The sequence below is a fragment of the Limanda limanda genome, chromosome 12 (genome assembly GCF_963576545.1).
Source record: "Limanda limanda chromosome 12, fLimLim1.1, whole genome shotgun sequence".
Classification (NCBI taxonomy): Eukaryota; Metazoa; Chordata; class Actinopteri; order Pleuronectiformes; family Pleuronectidae; genus Limanda; species Limanda limanda.
The window spans coordinates 10,746,329-10,767,240 of record NC_083647.1 but is presented as its reverse complement, the minus strand read 5'-3'; the positions used below and the strand labels follow the sequence as shown (position 1 = coordinate 10,767,240).

Below are 20,912 nucleotides of genomic sequence, written 5' to 3'. Positions count from 1 at the left end.
AGTGGTTCAAACAGTGTTTGTGTGTGTGTGTGTGTGTGTGTGTGTGTGGGTGTGTGTGACAGCCGAGGGGCAGGAGAGGACGGAGGGCGTCTACGACAATGTGGTGGTTTAGGGGTTTAGATTCAACATAGATTATAAAATGATCGGACCTTTGCAGAATCCCACTCACAAGCGGTCAGTGGACCTTCATTAGTGGGTGTTAACCTTTTCAAACATCTATAAATGTCATGGCGTGGAGATGTCCATAACGGTTGACTAAGCAGTGGCCTTGAAAGGTCTAAGGTGGTTTGAAACACAAGGTGGTGTTTTGAACCGTGTTCAACCCATAAATTAGTTTTTGATATATTTGGTAATGAATGCGATATTAAAACCATCATTAAGGTCTCTCATTGAAGAGCAGTCGTATAAGTTAGTTTACAGCTCAAAAAATACAATAAAGAGGGCAGCATCACAACACAGAAGCAGAAACTCTCATTGGCCACCTCGATTCGGTGATGTCACAGCAAGTATTTTTCATAAGCCGTCAAAGGCAACGTGCCTGATGAGAGGCACTGACGGGGGGGTGTATGTGATTGTGTTCTAACTTGGTTTCAAACAGCAGCCTCTTGTTTTGGGGCACAGAGCAATTTCCGCTTAAGCTGTAAAGCGATTTTGCAAATTTCCCAGGGAATCTGACTGTGTGGTTCACAATGAAAAATGTAGTGTAGTGTCTGCTTCCAATAGCATATCTTGTAAGTGGAAAGTCTTGTTTGTTTGCAGTGATTAAACTAATAAAGTTACTCTACAAGTTGCACCTTTCATCCAAATGAAACCTGATTATCAAGATTTATGCACTCATAACCATAGACAGGCCCTAATGGCAGCGCTACCTGGTGCGGCGTTGTTGGCAGAGGGTCCGCTGGCAGGAGAGATGGGTCCAGAGCCAGAGCGAGAGTGCTGGGACTGAGTGGAGCCCGCCGGCGAGCCGACAGGGGAGGGAGAGGGGCCGCTCCTCTGGCTGGGGAGATGTGGGGAGGCGTGCGGGGAGAAGGGGGACTGTCCCTGGTTACTGGCGCCTCCCTGCTCCCCCTGGCTGCTGCTGCTGCTTCTGGAGGACGACCCACCGGCGCTGGCGGTCGAGACCAGACCAGCCTCCGTCCCCGTGGGGAGGTCATCAATCGAGCCGGACAGATCCTGGAACAGAAGGAAGGACTTACACTCAGTATTTATAAAGCTCACCCGAGCATTTCATGAGATGTGACGTGCAGCAGGTGAAACAAGCAAGCACAAAAATCGTCACAGTTCCATATTATATCATATTAAAAAAGCACTCCTGCAACTATTTCAGCTTGGTTGACCAGATTGTATTACTTGTAATACATGATTTTAAAAAGTAAATATATTTCTGGGGCTTTCATAAGGTACTACGGGTGTTTGACTTTTCTGTGGCCCGCTTTGGGAGAGTGACGGTGGTTAATGTGGCAGAGGAGCAAAAGCATTACCCACAGAAGAAACCACGGCTGTGTACACTGGCTGCTGTGATGAGAATGAATTGCAACGGGCCTTTCATTCAGACTGAGGGTGAGTTCATATTACAGTTTTCATTCCCTGTGGTGAGGAGGAGATTGTGTACCTGTGTGTGTGTGTGTGTGTGTGTGTGTGTGATAGCTTGTGTGCTTCATAGGTGCTCCCCCTCCTGAATTGATTCCAGGGAAATCCCATCAGTGCAGCTGACGAAATATTCCCTGCTTAAACGCGTGGAGTGAGGAGAGATTGAGAGATGTGAGAGAGAGACAGTGGCAGAAGTAAAGAGGAGGCCAGATGTGATGCAATGTGATGGCTGCCCCCTGAACTACACATCACACACATTTTGATACACACACTAGTGGCTGATCCCCAGCTGTGACTGGATATGGGGGAAGTCACCTGTAAGCGACCCCTGCTTCTTGGCTGGTGCCCGCTTGCGTGGGAAAAGGGAAGATGTGCCAGCTGATCCTACCTGCTATACCTTGCCTGTTGACCCTCCACTCCTGTCCCGCCTGAGCCCCGTGTGCAACCATTACTGTTACTACCAGAAGATACCAGATGTGTCTATTTGTCTGTGTGTCTCTTAGAGTTTACTGTGTATTCCAGTCAAAATCAACCAAAATAAACCCATGAAACTTTCATTTGAATATTGTCACATTTTGCACATCTTGTACAAAACATTCCTGGATCTGCATCAAACTTTAATGGGTTATTTTCTTTTACCCATACAGCATTCTTCCACTAAGTTTCTTGGTAATCTGTTCACTAGTCATTGCGCAACCCTGTTAACAAACAAATCACAGTAGAAAACATAACCTTTTTGGCGGAGGTAATAATTCACTCAACACAATAATGCATCAGTCTTTTCTTCTTGTGTCGGGGGGTGGGAGAGGAGGTCAGTGTGATATGTTAATCAGGTACTGGACAACTGTGTCACCCTGTAATAGCAACAATGGAAACAACCCCACTCCACCTTAACCACAACCAACTCTCTTGAAAGTTATTTTTCTTTAAATTCTGACAACAAGTTCCACAATAAATTCAACATTCAACACTGAATCAACATTTGCCATCCCCTGCAGTGCACTGTCAAAAAGCCATTTGTTTTGAATTTATGCAGCTCTGTCAAATTGTCAATTTTATGTAAACCGCAGGCAAACAATGTACTTTTTCCACAATATCCGAAGCACCATTTTATTTCCTATAAAAACTGAGACATGCATCTCCATTTCTTCTCCCTAGCCGTGGACGGCCCCACTCTGTGGAGGAGACAACCAGGTCGGTGAGGCAATCTGTCCACAGCTACTTGTTTTGGTTAATGCGATCTCGGCAGTGACACACAAAGCCTTTGTTTTTCCATCATGCTGCTGTGAGCGCCCACCCGCCCTTCCAGCCTGCCAGTCTGTCACCTGGCATTATCTACCCTCGCACGACCGAGCACATGGGGCACTAGCTGTCCTTTCTCTCTCTCTATCTAGTTTAGACAACCATGGTACCACTCCCTGTCTCAGCCAATCAAGTCACCTGGTGATCTGAGCCCGGTGATGTAATGCGCTGCCCCCACCAATAGGGTGTTTTCAACCGACCGGCCGCCCCGGGTCCAAATGCCATTTCACATGGCGAGGTAACCATGAAAGCCATGTGTAACCATAGCGATGGCTTACCCAAAACATGAGAGCTAGTCGGATGTGCAGCTCTGTTGTTAACCCACAGGCTAATTGTGTGAATGGATGGGCATAATTACATTTCACCTAATTGGGTGCTGTTGCCAGCTTTTCCAATGGCAGTTTAGGGGTGGGAAAATGCGTAACAGTAATTTGTTTAGAGGCTGTTAGGCTCATTTGGATTATACATACACTTGAGCACAGCTGTGTGGCCCAAGACCAAAAAAAGTAGTGTCAGTATATAACATCACAGGATGGGAAAGCTTAACACCACTGGACCATAAAAATGTCAGTTGTAAAAACCCAATAAATCCATGGTTATAACGTATGGTTGCAGAAACAATACCGTTAAAAAGCCATTTCACAATGCACCTGCAATATAATGCCTTTATCAACACATCCACTCCTCCTCCACATGTACACTTAATCCTTATCGAGGGCCATGGAGCATTGTGTTACCTGGCTAAATGTCTGCTACATAGTCATGCGTGCAGAATCCATGCCAGGCAGCTAGCTAACCAGCCAGGCAGGCATTCAGTCGGGGGATCCAAACGCCCAACAATCTGGGGCCCCAATCCAAAGTGGCCCAAATCCAATTTGTTTGGCTCAGGGCTGCAAATTGCTCTGTGCATTGAGTCTCCAAATAGCTGTCAACCACTCCCGCTTGGCGTCCTGTATCGCTTAATTCGCTCCTGGAGCATGTAATTGTCATAATAAGAAAAATATTGAGGTGATAATAACCAGTTACTTTGAGATGCCCCCTGTCCGCCTCAAGATACACACACACACATGCTGTCGCATATACGCGCATAATGGGCCGAGACTGCCATCTACACATTTCCCACAACATTGGAGAGGCAGTCGCTCGTGACCCTTCACCTCGCTGGTGTTGGTGCCTGCCTGCATTCTCTCGTTTAGTGTGCCTCTGTTTGTCTGTGTGTTTGTGTGTGTCTGTGTGTGTGTATGTGTGACAGGCACAAAGGCTGCTGGCACAGTGAGACACTGTCACAGTGAGACACGCTTGAGCACTGATGCGGCCGAAGGGACAGATGAGGCCACAAACATAAAACCCCTTCCTTTTTTACTATTGCCCTGCTCTCTCTCTCACTCTCACACGCACACGCACACGCACACGCACACACACACACACACCAGCAGGGTAAAAGGCATCAGTGTGTAACAGGGAGCTGTCACATTCGGCAGACTGTGGGCCTTTTTCTCTTGACCGTGGTGCTGATGTTTTCTCCTCTCACCACACACTGGGAATTAATCAAAGTTGTAATGGCAGACGGCACCGAGCGTGTGTGTGTGTGTGTGATGGAGCGAGCGAGATATAAAGAGTGTATGTGGGAGCGAGGGAGAGATGGTGTGTGTGTGAAAGTGGTTCTCTGTCTAGACAGGGAGGAGCCAATGGCTGTCGCTTCCTGTGGGCTACCGGAAAGGAGAGCGATGAGAGAAACTAGTTACTTCGAACACTCCTAACCATAAAACAAACACACACACACACACACACACACACACACACACACACACACACACACACACACACACACACACACACACACTCGATTCAACTCTTCTAGGATAACTATAACTATGAGTAGGACTGAGAATCTATAGACATCAACTAAGACATTTGATAGGAATATACAAATGGTGAATATACTGTAGGTAATATATAGATGACATTTCTGTGCTTATATACTGTAGAATGGCCAAATTACACATTGATAACCTGCCTGTTAAGTAATTTTCTGTGGCACAACTCAACAAGTGTGTAGCCATAGAGATAGTTTTGGTAATTTAAATTTTTCTTTTGATGTCTGATATTTTCACTGCCCCTGGACACTGGAGGTGAATTGAACTTGATTCACAGGACTGAAAAAATTACTTAAAAAAAAAAAATCAACAGCAACATCTTTCAAAAACAGTGTTCATATCACTATGATGATGAAATGCGATGAAATGCTATTCACTTCCATCATCTTGGAGAGGGCTGTTCAAATAAGTCATGCATACTGCAGAAAATTGGGGTGAATTGAACCTATGATTAGTAAAAAATAGGATTTTATGGTTACTAATATATAAATAAATATATCTATATAGAACATCAGGCATGTTGATGGGTGACTACATGTTGCTCAGTGCATGTGCTCCTCTACTTAAAGCTGACTCAGGAGGGATTTATCTTAGACTTGAGCATCTTGCACTATCTGTACAGAATGGATTAAATAGGGAAGAATGACTGTCTAACAACATGGCTTCTCCTCTCTTTAACGAGGCCCCACTTCGGCAGGAGTTTGACATTTATTCCACTACACCCCTGGTGTAATAATGTGCTCCTCCCACCTGCCACACATTCTACTGGTCACCAGACCCACTCGAGCACACAGAGGCTGGCATAGCAGCAGGGAAGATCAGGGGCCTGAGTGTGGTTTGTACTCCGTTCTCAGTGGATGTTCAGCATGAATATGTACTTATAGGGTCACAGTATATAGTACTGTATATAAAAGGATGGGATTACATTTCTCCAAATCATTCTTTAAACAATACTGGCATAACTATTGGTGCATTTAAAGAGTGGCTGCTGTTGCTGAAGAGATTCTTTCAAAATATGAGTCCAATCCAAGCCTGTATTAGCAAAATCAAGTGGTTATTTTCCAAAGTCACAGTCTTTTTAGTCTGAAATTCCCTCTTTGTGTTCCTATTGCTCCACTGCAGCTCATCCAGGAGACCCTGCTGTGGGACACAAAGGAGTCATTTTGCAATAAAAAGGCCAGTAACTTTGGAAGATTCCCACTTGATGTGACCATGTCTGACTCCTGAAGCCTCGTTTCAGCTTCGGCTTAAGAGTTCATATCTAGACACCAGTAACAGTTGTGTAACCATCATGTTTCAGATCTGTGAGAATATAAGTGATAATTACAGATGTGAAGATGTTATCATGAGAGCAGCACGAGTTAATATAATAATAATAATAACAATAATGATGATAAGGATAAATAATATTGATAATGATAGTAACTGTTCTTGTCATCCTGATCCTGCAGCTCAGGAGTCAGATATTCTCCAAACTGTTTACTTTAGTATGCATGTGTATGATGTGATGGATGAGTGGATATGAATTATTCATTGATTCTTTATTTCTTAGATTTAAATAGATTTTTAGATTTTCAAATTCCCAATTTAGATAGCAGTGATAGCAGGCAGTAGCACGACGTAACATATTTATTCTGCTGCAGAGATCATGTGTTCATAACATGCCTCAAAGCAGCTGAGTGGAAATAAGAATTTCATGGCATTGATTACTTGTCATTTCTGCATATGACAATAAAGCTTTTGAATTTAATATTGGCAAGTCAGTCTGAACATTAACTAACTTGAAAGTGTCCTTTAATAGTATTTGTCTATTTACATTTCAACATAGTATATATTGTTTTTACTGATTTGTTTATGTATCCATAAAGAACCTGTGTTTTCATAGGTCAAGAGTAAAATCCATTATAATGTTTCACACAGCGATGATTGTGCTCCGACTCACTGTGGTACAGTTTATACACAAATAACACCTCAGTGAGCAAAGAGGCCAGTTTTATTCTCTATTTCTCCTCTCTGTGTAAATATGATGATGCAAACTGTAATTAACTCCAATAGCCATCGTTTGTGGGCCTGAGGGAGAGGTCTGCTTATGGCAGCGCTGCACTCATTTATCGGCTCCGGCCGCTGTGCTTTAAATCTTTATGGTGCACTGGAGAATGCATGAAAATGCTATTACACAAAGATGTTATTTTTTTTCCCATCCTTTCCCCAAACCGTCGATTGAAGAAAAATCCAAATGAAATGCCATGCAAATGAATCCAAATGGACTGCCGACTGCGTGTGTGTGAAAGAGGGTTTTAACATGATGCCCCATGTAGAGCACACACTGTAATACCCTTCACTAAGTGCTATTAAGTACGGAAAGAAGAAGAGAAATGAGAAGGAGAGAGACTTAGTGGAGGGAGATTTAACACAACACCCACACCATCATTTCACTCTTTGATGTCTGTCTACTAAGGCTGGAATGATGATGATAATTGGAGATGATGATGAGAATTGATAAAAAGAGCATGACAATTTAAGCGCTGCACTACGAAAGGCTGATCAAAACGAGTCCTCTTACACACGGTACTTTACATCCACATAACTGGTTTAATAATTTGGTCCGGGGCCTGCGTGGGTGGCCTGCAGTTGTTTGTTGTAGTATGTAGGAATGCACAAACATGCCTTGACGGGGGATGTCTTTGTCAGATTAAGTGTGTTTGTGTGCAAACCAGGATATCTGTATGTATGAGAGTATGTGTGTGGAGATAAAGAGTTCCCTGAGCTGAGTCTCCGCCACTTCTTATGGGTCTCAGAGTGAAATCTTCAGCGAGGAGGGGAGGACCCAGCCAGACAGACTCAAAATATGGACGCTCTTCGGGGGAAGATGTTTGGCAAGCTTCAGGCTCGTCAAAGCCCACATAGGCTTTAGCCTAGCACCCAGAAGGCACTCAAATATGTAATCATGCCAACCCATGGAGCACAGTGTTGTACCATGTGCTTGTAGGCTGAATGTTCCCGTCTCAAGTGCCTTAAGTTTCCAATTGTCTAACATATAACGCTAATCAAGACTGCCATGGGTGGCATGCTATCTTCTTGCCCCAACAGCAACTCAGAGATTTAAGGCAGTGACTCATGCAACACATGAGACGTAACACAACATTTCATGGAAGCTATTGCTTATCACTTTATATTTGAAATTCATACAATTACAGGGGGGAAGTTCATATTCAAACTGTCATCGCCTGCTTGAATTCAAAATATCAACTTCGTCAGAATATCTGAAGTAGATTGGTTAAGTCAGCCAGTAATGCGAAACTAATTTTCTATGTAAAGGAAGGGACCCTAGCAACGAACTTAGCCTGAGTAGAAAGTCCCACGTTGTTCTTCACTGCAGACACCTCCAACGCGCGACAGACTCAAAGATTACAAAAAACAAAACAAAACAAAAAATGTCCCGGAGAAAAAGCCGTGACACGCAGATATACAAGACACTTACGAAGATGCCAACAGAGTATGTTGTGATAAGCCGCCGATGATGTTGGGGTGCAGTAAACATGTGATCTCGGCTGCGGAGTTAATACATCACTTCCTGCTTCTGTGTGCTGCACCTCTCACCTGAATAATGCGGAGGATTTGTTGCTGTTGTGAACGTGTCTGTGCAGAAAACCTCCAGCAGCATTGTGCATGTGTGAAAGGCAAACTCTGGGTAAACTCCACTGCCAATTCTCAAGATTTTACCACTAGGTCATGTCTGAAAACGGCTATGGAGTGTTCAACCTCATCTAACTGCATGGGTTATTGAATCCAACAGAATGTTGGTCATGTCAAATTCATTAGAACCTGATTTTGGGGAAAAAGTAACAGCGCTATTGAGTTACTTTACATAACTACTACTTCGAAGTAAGTGAAGCACAAATTCTGTGTGTAATAATATAATGTTAACCTATATACTGCATTGAGAGGGGGCAGCATTCCATACAGAGACAAACCAGGAAGCCAGAGTACCCAGAGGAAATCTAAGCAGACACAGGAAGAACATTACAAACTCCACTCTCTGTCATAGCCTCCCTTCTGTCACTATCTTCGCCTCACGTCTTTGAGGTCTCAATATGAATCAGCCAAATAGGGATAACAGGTCTGCGAGGGGCAAACCTGGTTAACCATGAGACAAAACAGAGTTTAATAAATAGGGACAAAAGCTGCCTCAGAACCAACTGAACAGAACAGCACTCTCTTTTTATTTGAACTCCATCACTGAACAGAAAAAACAAAGCCTCCAGAGTCCTGCGGGAGTGTGGACACCTGACTCAGGAATCAAGTAGCTTCCGATGATCTAGTGATAATGCTAACAGAAACTCCACTGCATTAACAATTATTGCTTGTTGTAAGACAAGGGGTTCACTGAGTGATAACTGGCCCGGCTCTTAAACCTCGCTTACTGGGAGATATGGGGTGGGCCACTTTCAGAGGGACATTTGAGGCACTATCACCCCTAAGCTGTTAAAGACGCCCCAATCTGGTGCCGCTTGTCTCCAAAGCAGAGGGATTAGTGTGGACTTTCACTCTGATTCTCCCTGATAATATGCCAAGCTGTGGCGGCTATAGTACTTATCACATACCCCCCCCTCCACACACACACACACACGCACCACCCAGCATGGTGTCTCAAACATCCAACGCCACCTTGAGTGAGTTAATAAACATGGAGGTGGGTCCTTTTTGCGTGCCCAGGTATTGCAGTCAAAGATGCCACAAACTCGACCACAAGTGACCATTCACATGGCGAGTTAGGTCATTGGTATTCTGCCCAGAGGTGTTTATTTAAATATGCCCTCATTTAAAATGGCAGCTTTACAGAGGCAGAGACAGGCTGAGCCCACTTATTGTCTGAGCTGATGAAACTTTTCCTTTTTTCAGAAGTCTGCAAACGTTCTTCACACTTTAGTTTATAATGCACGAGCCGACCACTTACGCCAACACACACAAACACGCACACACAGACACGCACACACGCACACACAAACAAACACACTCACACACACACAAACCCTCCCTATTTGTTCTGCACGTATTGGTTCCACTAATGTTTTTATTTATGGCATTCCAGCATGACATCCTGCCATCCACCCACCCCCTTCCTCACCTCTCCACTCACCCAAGAGAGAACTGAAAAGACGACACATGACATAAAGTGTGTGTAGAGTGCGAGCCTGTGTGTGTGTGTATGTGAGAGTAAGAGAAAGAGAGAGGTGGAAGGGGAGCAAGCTAAATAAATAAATAAATAAGAAGCCCAAATTCCTCATTTCTAATTCAGCTGCTCGTTCAGCTTAACCTCTCTCTCCTCAGCAATTAAAGCGCACGCCACATCCTTCACGCTGCGTACAGCCGAGGCTAAATAATGCAGGGGGCATCCAGCACCCGCATCCTTTATCATCCCAAATGACAGCCATTTGCATATCTCCCCAGTCAATTAGAGCGCGGCAGAATAATCAGCCCATAATTGGGGGAGAGCGTTGGTAATCACCCGCCCTGGCACACCGACAGGGCCATCGGAGGAGCGAGGGGTTGTGTGTGGGGTTGGATGTTTGCGTGTGTGTGTGGGTGTGTGTTAGTGTGTGTGAGAGAAACAGTCCACTCAACTGCAGCCTCTTCACTTCAAACTAGCACGTCCAAACAACCAGTCTAACTTCTCCCTGGTTCTCTCTAATGCTCTGTTCTCCCCTGCTCACTAATTTGCACGTAGCGGTTGCGGCTCCAACACATTATTTCTGTGTAATATCTTTAATCAAAATGGGAGAGTAGGGGACATACAATATCATAAAAAGTGGAACATGAATGAATGACAGGCTTCATTCTGGTATGCCATCCATTCTGAAATGTTATCAAATGTTAATTGCTCTGCATGAATAGCGACATAATCTTCAGTGTGGCTGCTTTGTAAGCAAGATTGATGGGTTCAGGACCCCAAGTGTCAAAAATAGTATTTTATTGTCATTCCTAGAATCCGTTCAATGGAATGCTAAACTTTCCTCCAAAATTGAGGATTTCCTATCAACTATCACCACGGTGGAGCAACATGTTTTTTTGCCTGCCTGTAAGTCCTACATGAGAGCTAATAAATTCAAACTCTATTCCTTTTATATAGCGACAAAGCCTGACGCTGAGATCAGCCAAGACCAACGTAAGAAAAAGCTGTGCCAAGACACCAGGGGAAAAAATCCCCCTGCTTGTCCATTTGGATGCAGACAATCAAAGTGGTTTCATGGGAAGTTTTCTGGGCAGCTTTGAAGTGTGGTAGCTGCGTAGCCGCAGCATTTCCTGCTGAAAGGGGGAATGACCGTTTTTGTAAAACAACATTTCCTTTAATAAACTGTAACCTCCCATTCCTCAGATGCTTTGGTGCTGCCCTCTGAACACGACGCATAAAAGGATCACTTGAGAGAGAAAGAGAGGGAAAAAGAAAGAGGGGTTGGGCACGGTGGAGGGGTGACTGTGTGTGTGTGTGAGTGTGTGTGCAAAGGAACATCAGAGAAACCCAGGCAAGGTTAGCTCCCAAAGCAGCTCCATCCTTTTGTGTTTCCCCAGCTGCTTTCTTTTCCCTCATGCCTTTGTATTTACCCAATTCAGTTCAATGTTACCCAGCAATGCCTCTGTTGTGTTTCAGGCCCGCCGTCGCTTTGGAGAGATGAAACGTGTGGCATTCACTTCTCCTTGATAGAAGCGACAAGAAATAGAGAAAGGAAGTTGGAGCCTGGAGAGGGGTGGGCTGGGGTTGCGGAGGGAGGCGAGGACAGTGCAGAGGATGATAGCGATGATTTGTTTTCGATTTTACATCCACACAGGACTTCAGTCTATTGCTGGCGAGGGGCAGACCAGGCTAACCCTGAGACAAAACAGAGTTTAAACACAAACACAAAAGCCTCTTTTGAAGAGAATAGACTACAGAAAACAAAAAAGTGGCAGCTTGGTTAAATAGCTCTCTCTATCCGCAGAGGGCGGAAACACTGATTTCCTTTTTACTCCCTTTTTTTAAAAGGGAGTGTCTTTCTCTGTTTAATCCCTCAGTCCTCTACTCTCGGGGGATCTCTGGCATTTGCTGCCAGCCAGCCGGCCCTGCGCTGCACAGACTTATGCATCACTGTCAAAGTGACTCTGATCAAAAGAGGGATAGTGAGGTGACGTGAGTGGGTGGGAGGGGGGTGGGGTTCTGGTTTGAGGGTCTGTTTTGGTCGGCATTACGCAAAACTCTTTCCCCCTTGGATGTGCTGCCTGTCAGTACGTCCGCCAAGGTAATCCATCAGCGTCCGCTGCCGATCAATAACCTGGATCGGCGGAATTCTGATTCTGCTTGGGAACCATGTCAAATTAATGCCTGATTCTGAATCTGTCCATCAACTTCAAGATCAAGATGGAGAAAATCAGGAAAACCTGATCACTACCTCACAGCGGTTTGTTACATTTGTACTGGACCACAACTGTGTGGAGATGTGATTGAGAAATCTCCCACATCCATGGGGGGGTTTAAAGAGTGTATTTGAAATCTAATGGGTCTAGATGTTGAATGATTTGGTGACATAAAGTTAAGGACCTCTTATAACCCAGATACTGACCCACAGAGGATCCCTGTGTTAAATTAAATACTGTACTGTCTGGAATCTATAACTGAAATTCTCACAAGACAAATTCATAAGAGCTCAAAACTCATGAGATCAAGGCTGCTTCATTTGTTTTCTTCCATTCTTTCTTCTAATTACTTACTACTACAGTGAAACACGTCTTCTTGTCAGGTTTCTCTGTGAATACAAGTTATATGTCAAGTACACACAAAACCGTAACTCAGATAACCACTCTGTACAATTAGATCCTCTCAGATGGAAGACGTATGGCTTTGAGGTGGATTGGGCAGAAGACCACATCAGGTTTCTCAGACACTGGGTCATCAAAATGCAGATGGTCGGGTCAGAATCTGGCATCAACGGCACAAGTGCATGGACCCCACCTGCTCCGGTCCGCGCTAGTGGTGGTGTTCAGGAGTGGTGAATGTTTTCTTGTGGGGAATAGATTGGTTTTAACTTGACAAATAGACAATGGGTCGTTGAACATTAAGTATCTCATTACAGGTGAATCCTGTCATATGAGCTGGGTTAGGAAAACACACACAAACACACGTTCATACACCGCTGGAATCACAGAGGGAGGCAGCAGCCCTCTCAGGACAGGCCTCACTGCTCAGCCCACTTTTCAGGGTGTTCAAATAAACTTTTTAGCGGTGAAAAACAAATTGGCCTCACCATCAAAGAGACTTTTCAAAAACCCATTTCTCTCTATGCCAGTTCAAAAGAACCCTGGTTGGTAAACAGGCACGGAGAATTCACAGCGCAGAGATATTGTAGGAGGTACAAATGGCTGGAACTTCACCACAACAAAGGCAGAGGAGTGGAGGGGTGTAATTCATCACACACTCAACAAAAAGCAAGCGTGACCGACTGTCCATGACCGAAGAAACAAAACAACACAAAAAAAGCTCCTTAATTGGAGGAGTTGTTTTTATTTTTTCATTTCAAACCTCGTCTATTGTTTTTTTTCCTCTCCCTCCAATTTCTTGCTGCTCAGTCTGTGCCCTTCCCTCCGCCTCCTCCTCCTCTTTCCTTCTTCATTCCCCCCCACCTCCCTCTCTCCCCCCATTTCTTCACTAAAACAATTCGCTGTGAGTTATTTTGGCCTCTGACTTAAATTAGAAGACAGACAGAGCTGCAGGAGGAGGGAGACAGAAAGGAGGAGGAGAGGAGGCACACGGAAGGGGCAAGAGGAGAAGAATGAGGAAGTTAGGAGGAGGGAAAAACCTCTGGGACCTATATGGCTTGTGAGATGTCTTGACAAACAGACAGACTGACAGACAAACAGACAGATAGACAGACAGAGGCCTCGCTCCGCATACCATCCTCCCATCATCCTCAGGCAAAATCTCATTTGTCAGGGATTCAGCTGAAGACCAGAGGATAGAGAGACAGAGGGATCGAACGAGATTAGCAGCAGCAGCAGCAGCAGCGGACTCGAGCCTAGCCCTCCGCACCGAGCCGTCATTAGCTATGCACAAGACAAACTGCTGACACCAAGTCACACAGCGTGCTGAGCAGCGGCTTGTGGGTATAGGCAGGAGGAATCCATCCCTCCGTCCCTCCACCTGTCTATTGACATCCCTGGCTCTCCCTTCGCTCGCCTCCGGTTTTTGCAATTACAATCAAACGGCAGCATCCTGGCCCCGAAGCACTGACTGACGGCTTGGATTAACCAAGACGTGGAGAGGCCTTGGGATGCCGTGTGTATGTGAATGTGTGTGTGTGTGTGTGTCTATGCCTTTCAGCCGTCTACGTGTGCATATTACATTGTTTTGTACTCTATGTGCAGCATGTTTCAGCATGAACACTGCGTCTGTGTCTCCTCCTGTCTATTAGTGGATTTTATCTCTATATATGTACTGACACGATATCAGTTTGCACTGTAAGTTTGAATGTGTATTTGACAGGGAAGGTGCATGTGTGGAACACTGCATTACTATGAAATCAAGTGAGCATAAAAATGCAATTATGTATTTTTTAATTTCATTCCTACTATGTGGATTGTTTGTCTCTGTTGGCTGGATGTGGGAAATGTTTTATCTAAACAGTTACAGCCAATTAAAGTAAGCTCATATATAATTTGCAAAATAATTCCCACTTCCAAAATGCCTTTACATTTTCATTGTGTTGCCACCACTACACAGCAAATTGAACAATCCAGATGTTTCATTTAACGGGAATAACAAACTGAGACTTTGAGAAATGTCCTGAAATGTGACAACACAGGCAAATCAAAATTTTGTGGGTATAGATAGAAAAAGAGCACTGAAAGGAAAAAGAAGAAGACACACACACTGAATTAACTTCACCGCTGCACTGCCGCAATCGAGAAACCCACGTCAAACATGCAGCTGCACAGAAATCCGTCCCTCAGAAGGCAGAGAATAAAGTGCGAGGAACAAAAACACGTCAATCTGCTATATCTATACGAATGTGAGCTGCTCTCTCATGTCTTCAGTGGGAGCATCTTCTTTAACCCTTCGCTGCTACACACCGACGTCATCCGTCAGAGATGACAAATGTGAAATGACAGCTCCGCTTGTGAAACAGCGGCGGCTACAGACAGAAAACTACTTGCACAGTTTGCAACAAGGGAAAGTTTGTCAAGACAAAACCAAATATTAAAATCCGCTGATGGTGGAGCCTTCTGTAACTCCTAAATAAAGGTCTGTCAGCTGAAAAATGCGTAATGCAAACAATTATCTGATTTGGTTTTAATTGTTTTGAGTGCTCAATTATGGCAAGAATCCAACAAATTGCCACAGAGTACAATTTAATCTTCAAAATTATAATTCGATATTTTCATAATAACTCAAACCAAATTGGTAAATTCAAAAACAAAGTCCTTTAGACATCTAAGAGTTACACAACTTTTATTGCACAGTTTCTCCACAGCTCTCTTTGATGACATGTCATGTTGTAGTTTCTACGTTAGAGATCCAAAACCTGTCTAACTGTCTGCTGCAGGTTTTGTCCTATATTACAAAACACTTAAAATCCCCAAGTGAACCAATTCCTGTGAGATGATTAGAATCATCGCACATGACAGCCTCAAATGAAATCTAAGGAAGGCATCTGAATATCATCAACACCACACACTCATTCAGATTCACTGTTCATACCAAGCAGCCGACCAGTTTGCATATTCACACTGCGATGCTGAGGCAGAGAGTCGTCCTGGATGCCCTCTCCCCACCTGGCCTGACGGAACAGAGACCGGCAAACCAACCAGAACACCCTCGCAGGAGCTCTGTGAGCCAATGGTTGCCCGGGCTGCGTGTGCATGCGGGCGGGCGTGTGTGTGTGCGCGTGTGATGTAAGCACAGGGAAAGGAGAGGTGACAGCGGCGCGAGGTTGATCTAATAAAGGGAGAAGATGAAACGCTGTCAGATGCTGCGGCGAGCAGCTCAAACGCCGGCAACGTTTGGTAAAACACACACGCGTTCTCCTCCCAGACATTTTCCTCTCCGCTCACATACTATCTCTGCTTCATACACACATACACACACACACACATTCAGACACATTTCTGTGACAGACAGTTTTATAGTATCGTAGCTGAGGTGTTGGCCTATAAAAAGCAGTGCTGATATGATTTAATGGGCGAGTCTTATTATAAGACTGTCGCTGGGCCAGTGTAATCTGGCTAGCGCTCCAGGGCACAGCACTCAGACACATGCACTACAATGCTCCACAGCAGATAATATTGCTGTGTGCTACATTGCTATTATAAGATAGAGCCATTTGCCATACTGATACGCCGTGTATGAGGCTGTCATTTGGGAAGGAGTGATTTATGACTGTGAGGCATGAGAATAAAGACAGATTATTTTTATTCATGTGTCTTTAGAGGCCAACTTCATTCCTTTTTGTTTGCACTGCACTTATTTTTATACCGAATCAAAGGGAAATCATCTTCAGTATAAAACACACATACCACGGTTATGGGCTTTGTGGTGTTTGTACAAGCCCTACAGAGTGTGGACCACCCACTTTAAAAATTGCACAATGTCACTTTGACATTGATTCTGAATTTGCACTTAATGGAACAAGATCCCTCTGTTAGCCGTCTTCCAATTTTTGCTGGGACTAAATTGCTATTAATTATAAATTGTGGAGCAGCTGTCTTAAAATATATGACATATCTACTCGGGTATTAGACACTGTGGTGATATTGCCTCTCCTGCCACTTTTAATATCAGCACCCTGGCTCCAATCACGGCCTAATAATGGCTTCTCATTATGAAGTGCATGCGTGCGTGTGTGTGTGTGTGTGCGTGTGCGTGTGCGTGTGCGTGTGTGTGTGTGTGTGTGTGTGTGTGTGTGTGTGAAGGTGGGACTCCAATTTCATCACTTAAAAGCCACAGATGACACCTTGTAAAAAGTTAATTTCATTTTAGACATTTATGGAATAGGGCTGTAAATTTAACTCTGGAGGTGCACCGTGAGGCTATCAGCTCCGATAATTGAGATACTGTATAATTAGATGTAAGCAATTCATTTTGAGTATAAATGCATAGAAGGCGTAAAAAAGACTTTAAACTTTATTTGAGTTAACAGTTGGAGAAAAGTGTGTGTTTTCACACGAGCTGCTCGTGGTGCAACGTATGGAGGGGTTTTTCCTGATTGCTGGTGGCCATTGTTCCCTGCATGTACTAGCAGAGTCAGACAGCAGATGGCGCTGTGCTTGCTGTGAGCACAGAGGAGCATGCGATTGAGCTCTGAACAACAGAAGCAGATGCAGGCAGGATCAGAAAACATTACTGACTGTTTCATAATGTGATTCAAACTGCTGACACAGACACTTATCGCCACACATCATATCTAAACAAGAAAGGAAATGACTATAACATTCCTCTGATATGGACACGTGTGTGATCTCAGTGGAGTTTATGGATATTTTATGTCCTAGAGCAACAATATAATCATCCTCAATTATTCCCAGGGAGACTTTTTTGTCATCATATTTGCACATCATGCGTCAAATAACTTATAATGGTACTTGTTTGACACAGGATTATATGATGCTCATAGGAAATCATGGCAATTCAACCATTTTCTGTGAACACATCCCATAGTTTACAAAAAAAGATGTTTTCACACAGCGCAAGTCCACGGTAATACACAAGAGGAAAATCAATTTTTTTTTGTTGGCCATCGCTGTCTCTGTCTTTCTTGTTTCCAAAGACTTTGATTTCACAGATCGTTCCATTTTTTTTTTCATGAGAAAAGAAAAAAAAGGAACTTGCTGCCAGATCTATGTTTAAAATTCTTAAATATTTTTTTCTGTCAGATGAGACTGAGTTGGGTGAGAATGGGGAGGGGGGGGGGGCGGCTTCCATCTGACTGCATAGCCCCCCATCAACTCTCACACACACATACAGCGGCTTTCCTCGCTCTTCCTGTGACTCCTTACCCTCCACCTCCTACATCCACCCGTCCAAGTCCTCCTCCCCCTTCCTCCCACCTCTCTCCTCTCTCATGGCCTCTGTCTTAATTTCACAGGGGAATCATTTGACAGATATTGCCCTTGAAGAGACAGTCTGTGCCTCGCCACTGAGAGCAATGGGGGGTTGAGGGTTGTGGGGATGGGAAGAGGAGAGTCGAGGGGTGGGGGGGTGAGTGTGATGGAGGAGAGGAAGCAACAGAGAGTGAGAGTGATGGGAAGAATGGGGGGGGGGGGTTTGGGGGGGGAGTGGAGGGTAAAAAGTTATTAAGTGGATGTGAAAATGCAGCGCAGCCAAAAAGGTTAAGTCTGGAATAGGAAATTAAAACTTGCATCGCTTTTGGCTTTAAATAGATTTGGTTTCATTACGGGCGCCAAGGCCAGTTAGAGTCAAATCCCTCTGGAGAGAGAGAGAAAGAAAGAGAGCGGGAGAGAAAGAGTGGAGGAAGGAGAGAGAGGAGGAGGTAGAGCGATGGTGACATGGGAAGGGAGGCAGGCAAAAAGAATAGGGAACAATAGGAGAGAGTAAGGAGGCAGACTATCATGCAGTTCACATTCATTTTCAATCTCAACCTGTTTTTCCCCAAACCCCCTTCCACAGTCAAGCGAATACCAATTCTACATACAATTACTGATTTAATACTTAGACTTTAAGTGGAATCCAAGGCTGCTGCGAAGCATGAATACAAAGAATGCAAGCGGCATTTGCTGGCAGGTGTGTGACAAACCTTGTGACTATATTATTCTCCATCTTTCTGTGGACATTTTATGAGCCATTGGTGACTTGAGTTAATGTTTCGACCCTGGGACGTATGGAACCTGTTCCCACCTGCCTCTGGTGATATTTTTGGATTGGAAAAATGAGGAAGCATGGGCCTTTTGCAGTTACGGCCTTGCACACCAGACCATGCATCTTAAAAACACTTCATATGCATGAAACACATGTGAAGGACAAGAGCGTTTTCCTATTTTAACACTTAAAGATGGGACAACTGGCCCTGGAGAACACATTTCAAACCAATGGTTCTTACACACACACACGCACAGGCACACACACACCTGCACAGGTTACACGGCCTGACCCTTTCACAGCTCTGGTTATTGCCTTCGTGGTCTCCCAGGGAAGAACAGAATAGAGAGGAGTAAGACAGATTGAAAGAAAGAGTTTGAAATGAGAGAGGGAGGGATGGAGGAGAGAGAGAGAGAGAGAGAGAGAAAAAGGAGAAGATAAAAACAGCAGAGAATGCGATAAAGATGGTGAAACGTAAAGAAGAGGATGCTGTGGGGGAATTAAAGAGTTAGAGATGGATAGATAGTCCAAGAGATAAAGAGAGTGTGTGTGTGCGTGTGTGCGTGCGTGTGTGTGTCTGTACTCAATCGTTATCGTTCGCCACCTCTGGACATGTGAGTAAACAACAGCGATAATTAAATGCAAGTAGCTGCATGCATTAATAAATAAAACGGCGAAGACATTTCAAGTCAGTTCAGGCTGGTAACTGTTAAGACCATTTAGGGTTCGATGACAAACAGTCGACTGGTCATAACTGATTAGATCAGATTAAAGAGATCACATGTTGCCTGCAGGAAAAGCAAATGAGATTAAGTGTGAATGATCGTTTCACACATCTGCATTGAAATGATCTCAAGTGGGTAATAACAGAAATACAGGCTCAAACACAAAAGTATATTCAATCCATGATCTATGTGGTTGAATTGTATGGGAACCCTAGTTGAGTCTGGAGTAACATTATGTGTTTACAAGCATTTAAATACACTGTGTGTGGAAATTGTATCTGTATAGGATAATGTAAATGTCTGCTCATTTTGTGTTAGGATTTAGGACAGGTGGAAAAGGAGTCAGTACAATCTGGACACACTAAGAATGACAAACACAAACGAATAAAGTTTAAAGGTCCCTATACTTGCAAATCTAAAGTCGACCCCTTTTTTGGGAAGGGAAAAAGCATCACCTTCCTTGATCTGGGACACACGTTTGTCAACAAGTCCACTGGCTCTGCCTCACTATTCTGATCAGAACACATACAGAAACCCAATAACGCATATAATGCTAATCAATACTAAGATTGCAAAGTGATATTAGGTGTAATGTATATGCTTAGAATGTGTAAAAGGCTGGAAATAAAAAGACTTTGGCTTCAAGTTGAATGGATGCCATTTTATTTTCTTCTACCTGCCTGGCACTGACGGCAACAACAACAGCATCGTACGTAGAGAAGAGAAACTCTCCCTCTTTCTCCTACACTCTATACCTCTGAGTACCAGATCATGACAGACAATGTGTATGTGTGTGTGTGTGTGTGTGTGTGTGTGTGTATGAGCCCCCCCACCCTAAACTCCACGTTTGTCCGATGACAGAAAAGGAAAAAAGACAGAGGAGATAGAGAACAGTCAGTGTCACCTTAATACAAGAAGCAAATTACTATTCATCCTCTCCAAAGAGAAGGCGATAAATACTTGATGAGCGCGATGTGTGCTAATCTAGCTGCAGCAGTCCACACACACACACACACACCCACACACTCACACGCCGCATTGTTTCAGTGTGTGAAATAAATGCAGTCATGCAATTAAAGATATGCTAAGTATGTGTGTGACATTTTTGCAGGAGTTCATGTTTGACTGCATATTAATGTGTGTAAGAATGCATAGTGTGTGTGTGTGTGTGTCTGTCTCTTGTGTGTGAGCCAGTGAGATGTCCCTGTAGTGTGTCTGGGGCGGTAGTGCTAGGCAGGTATAGCCACAGTTGCTCATTGGCAAACATGAGCCGTGCTGCCGTAAAAGAGCTCTCTCCAGACAGGAGGGAGAGGGGAGGATGCTACCTTATTGCACAAAGGTTGAGTGGACAGTTTTTGTGTGAGCGACTGTCAGAGAGAGAGAGAGAGCGAGAGAGAGAGAGAGAGAGAGAGAGAGAGAGAGAGAGAGAGAGAGAGAGAGAGAGAGAGAGAGAGAGAGAGAGAGGCAAAGGTGCTGAGACAAGCGGAGAGCGGGTGAAAAAGAAGAGCTGAGAGCAGCAGCTGCCCCACTATGAACAAAAGTAATAGTGTATATAATTTCTGGGGACATTTCTTTTCA

General features: G+C 44.2%; 1 protein-coding gene across 1 annotated transcript in view; it reads right to left on the bottom strand.

The window, feature by feature from the left end:
- The window catches only part of arid1b (AT-rich interactive domain 1B), a 182,545-nt gene that overhangs the window by 59,380 nt on the left and 102,253 nt on the right, over positions 1–20,912 (bottom strand). Inside the window, exon 6 of the mRNA XM_061082983.1 lies at positions 870–1,173. Coding sequence (XP_060938966.1) covers positions 870–1,173 — 304 coding nt within the window. The remainder of the gene's footprint in view (positions 1–869; positions 1,174–20,912) is intronic.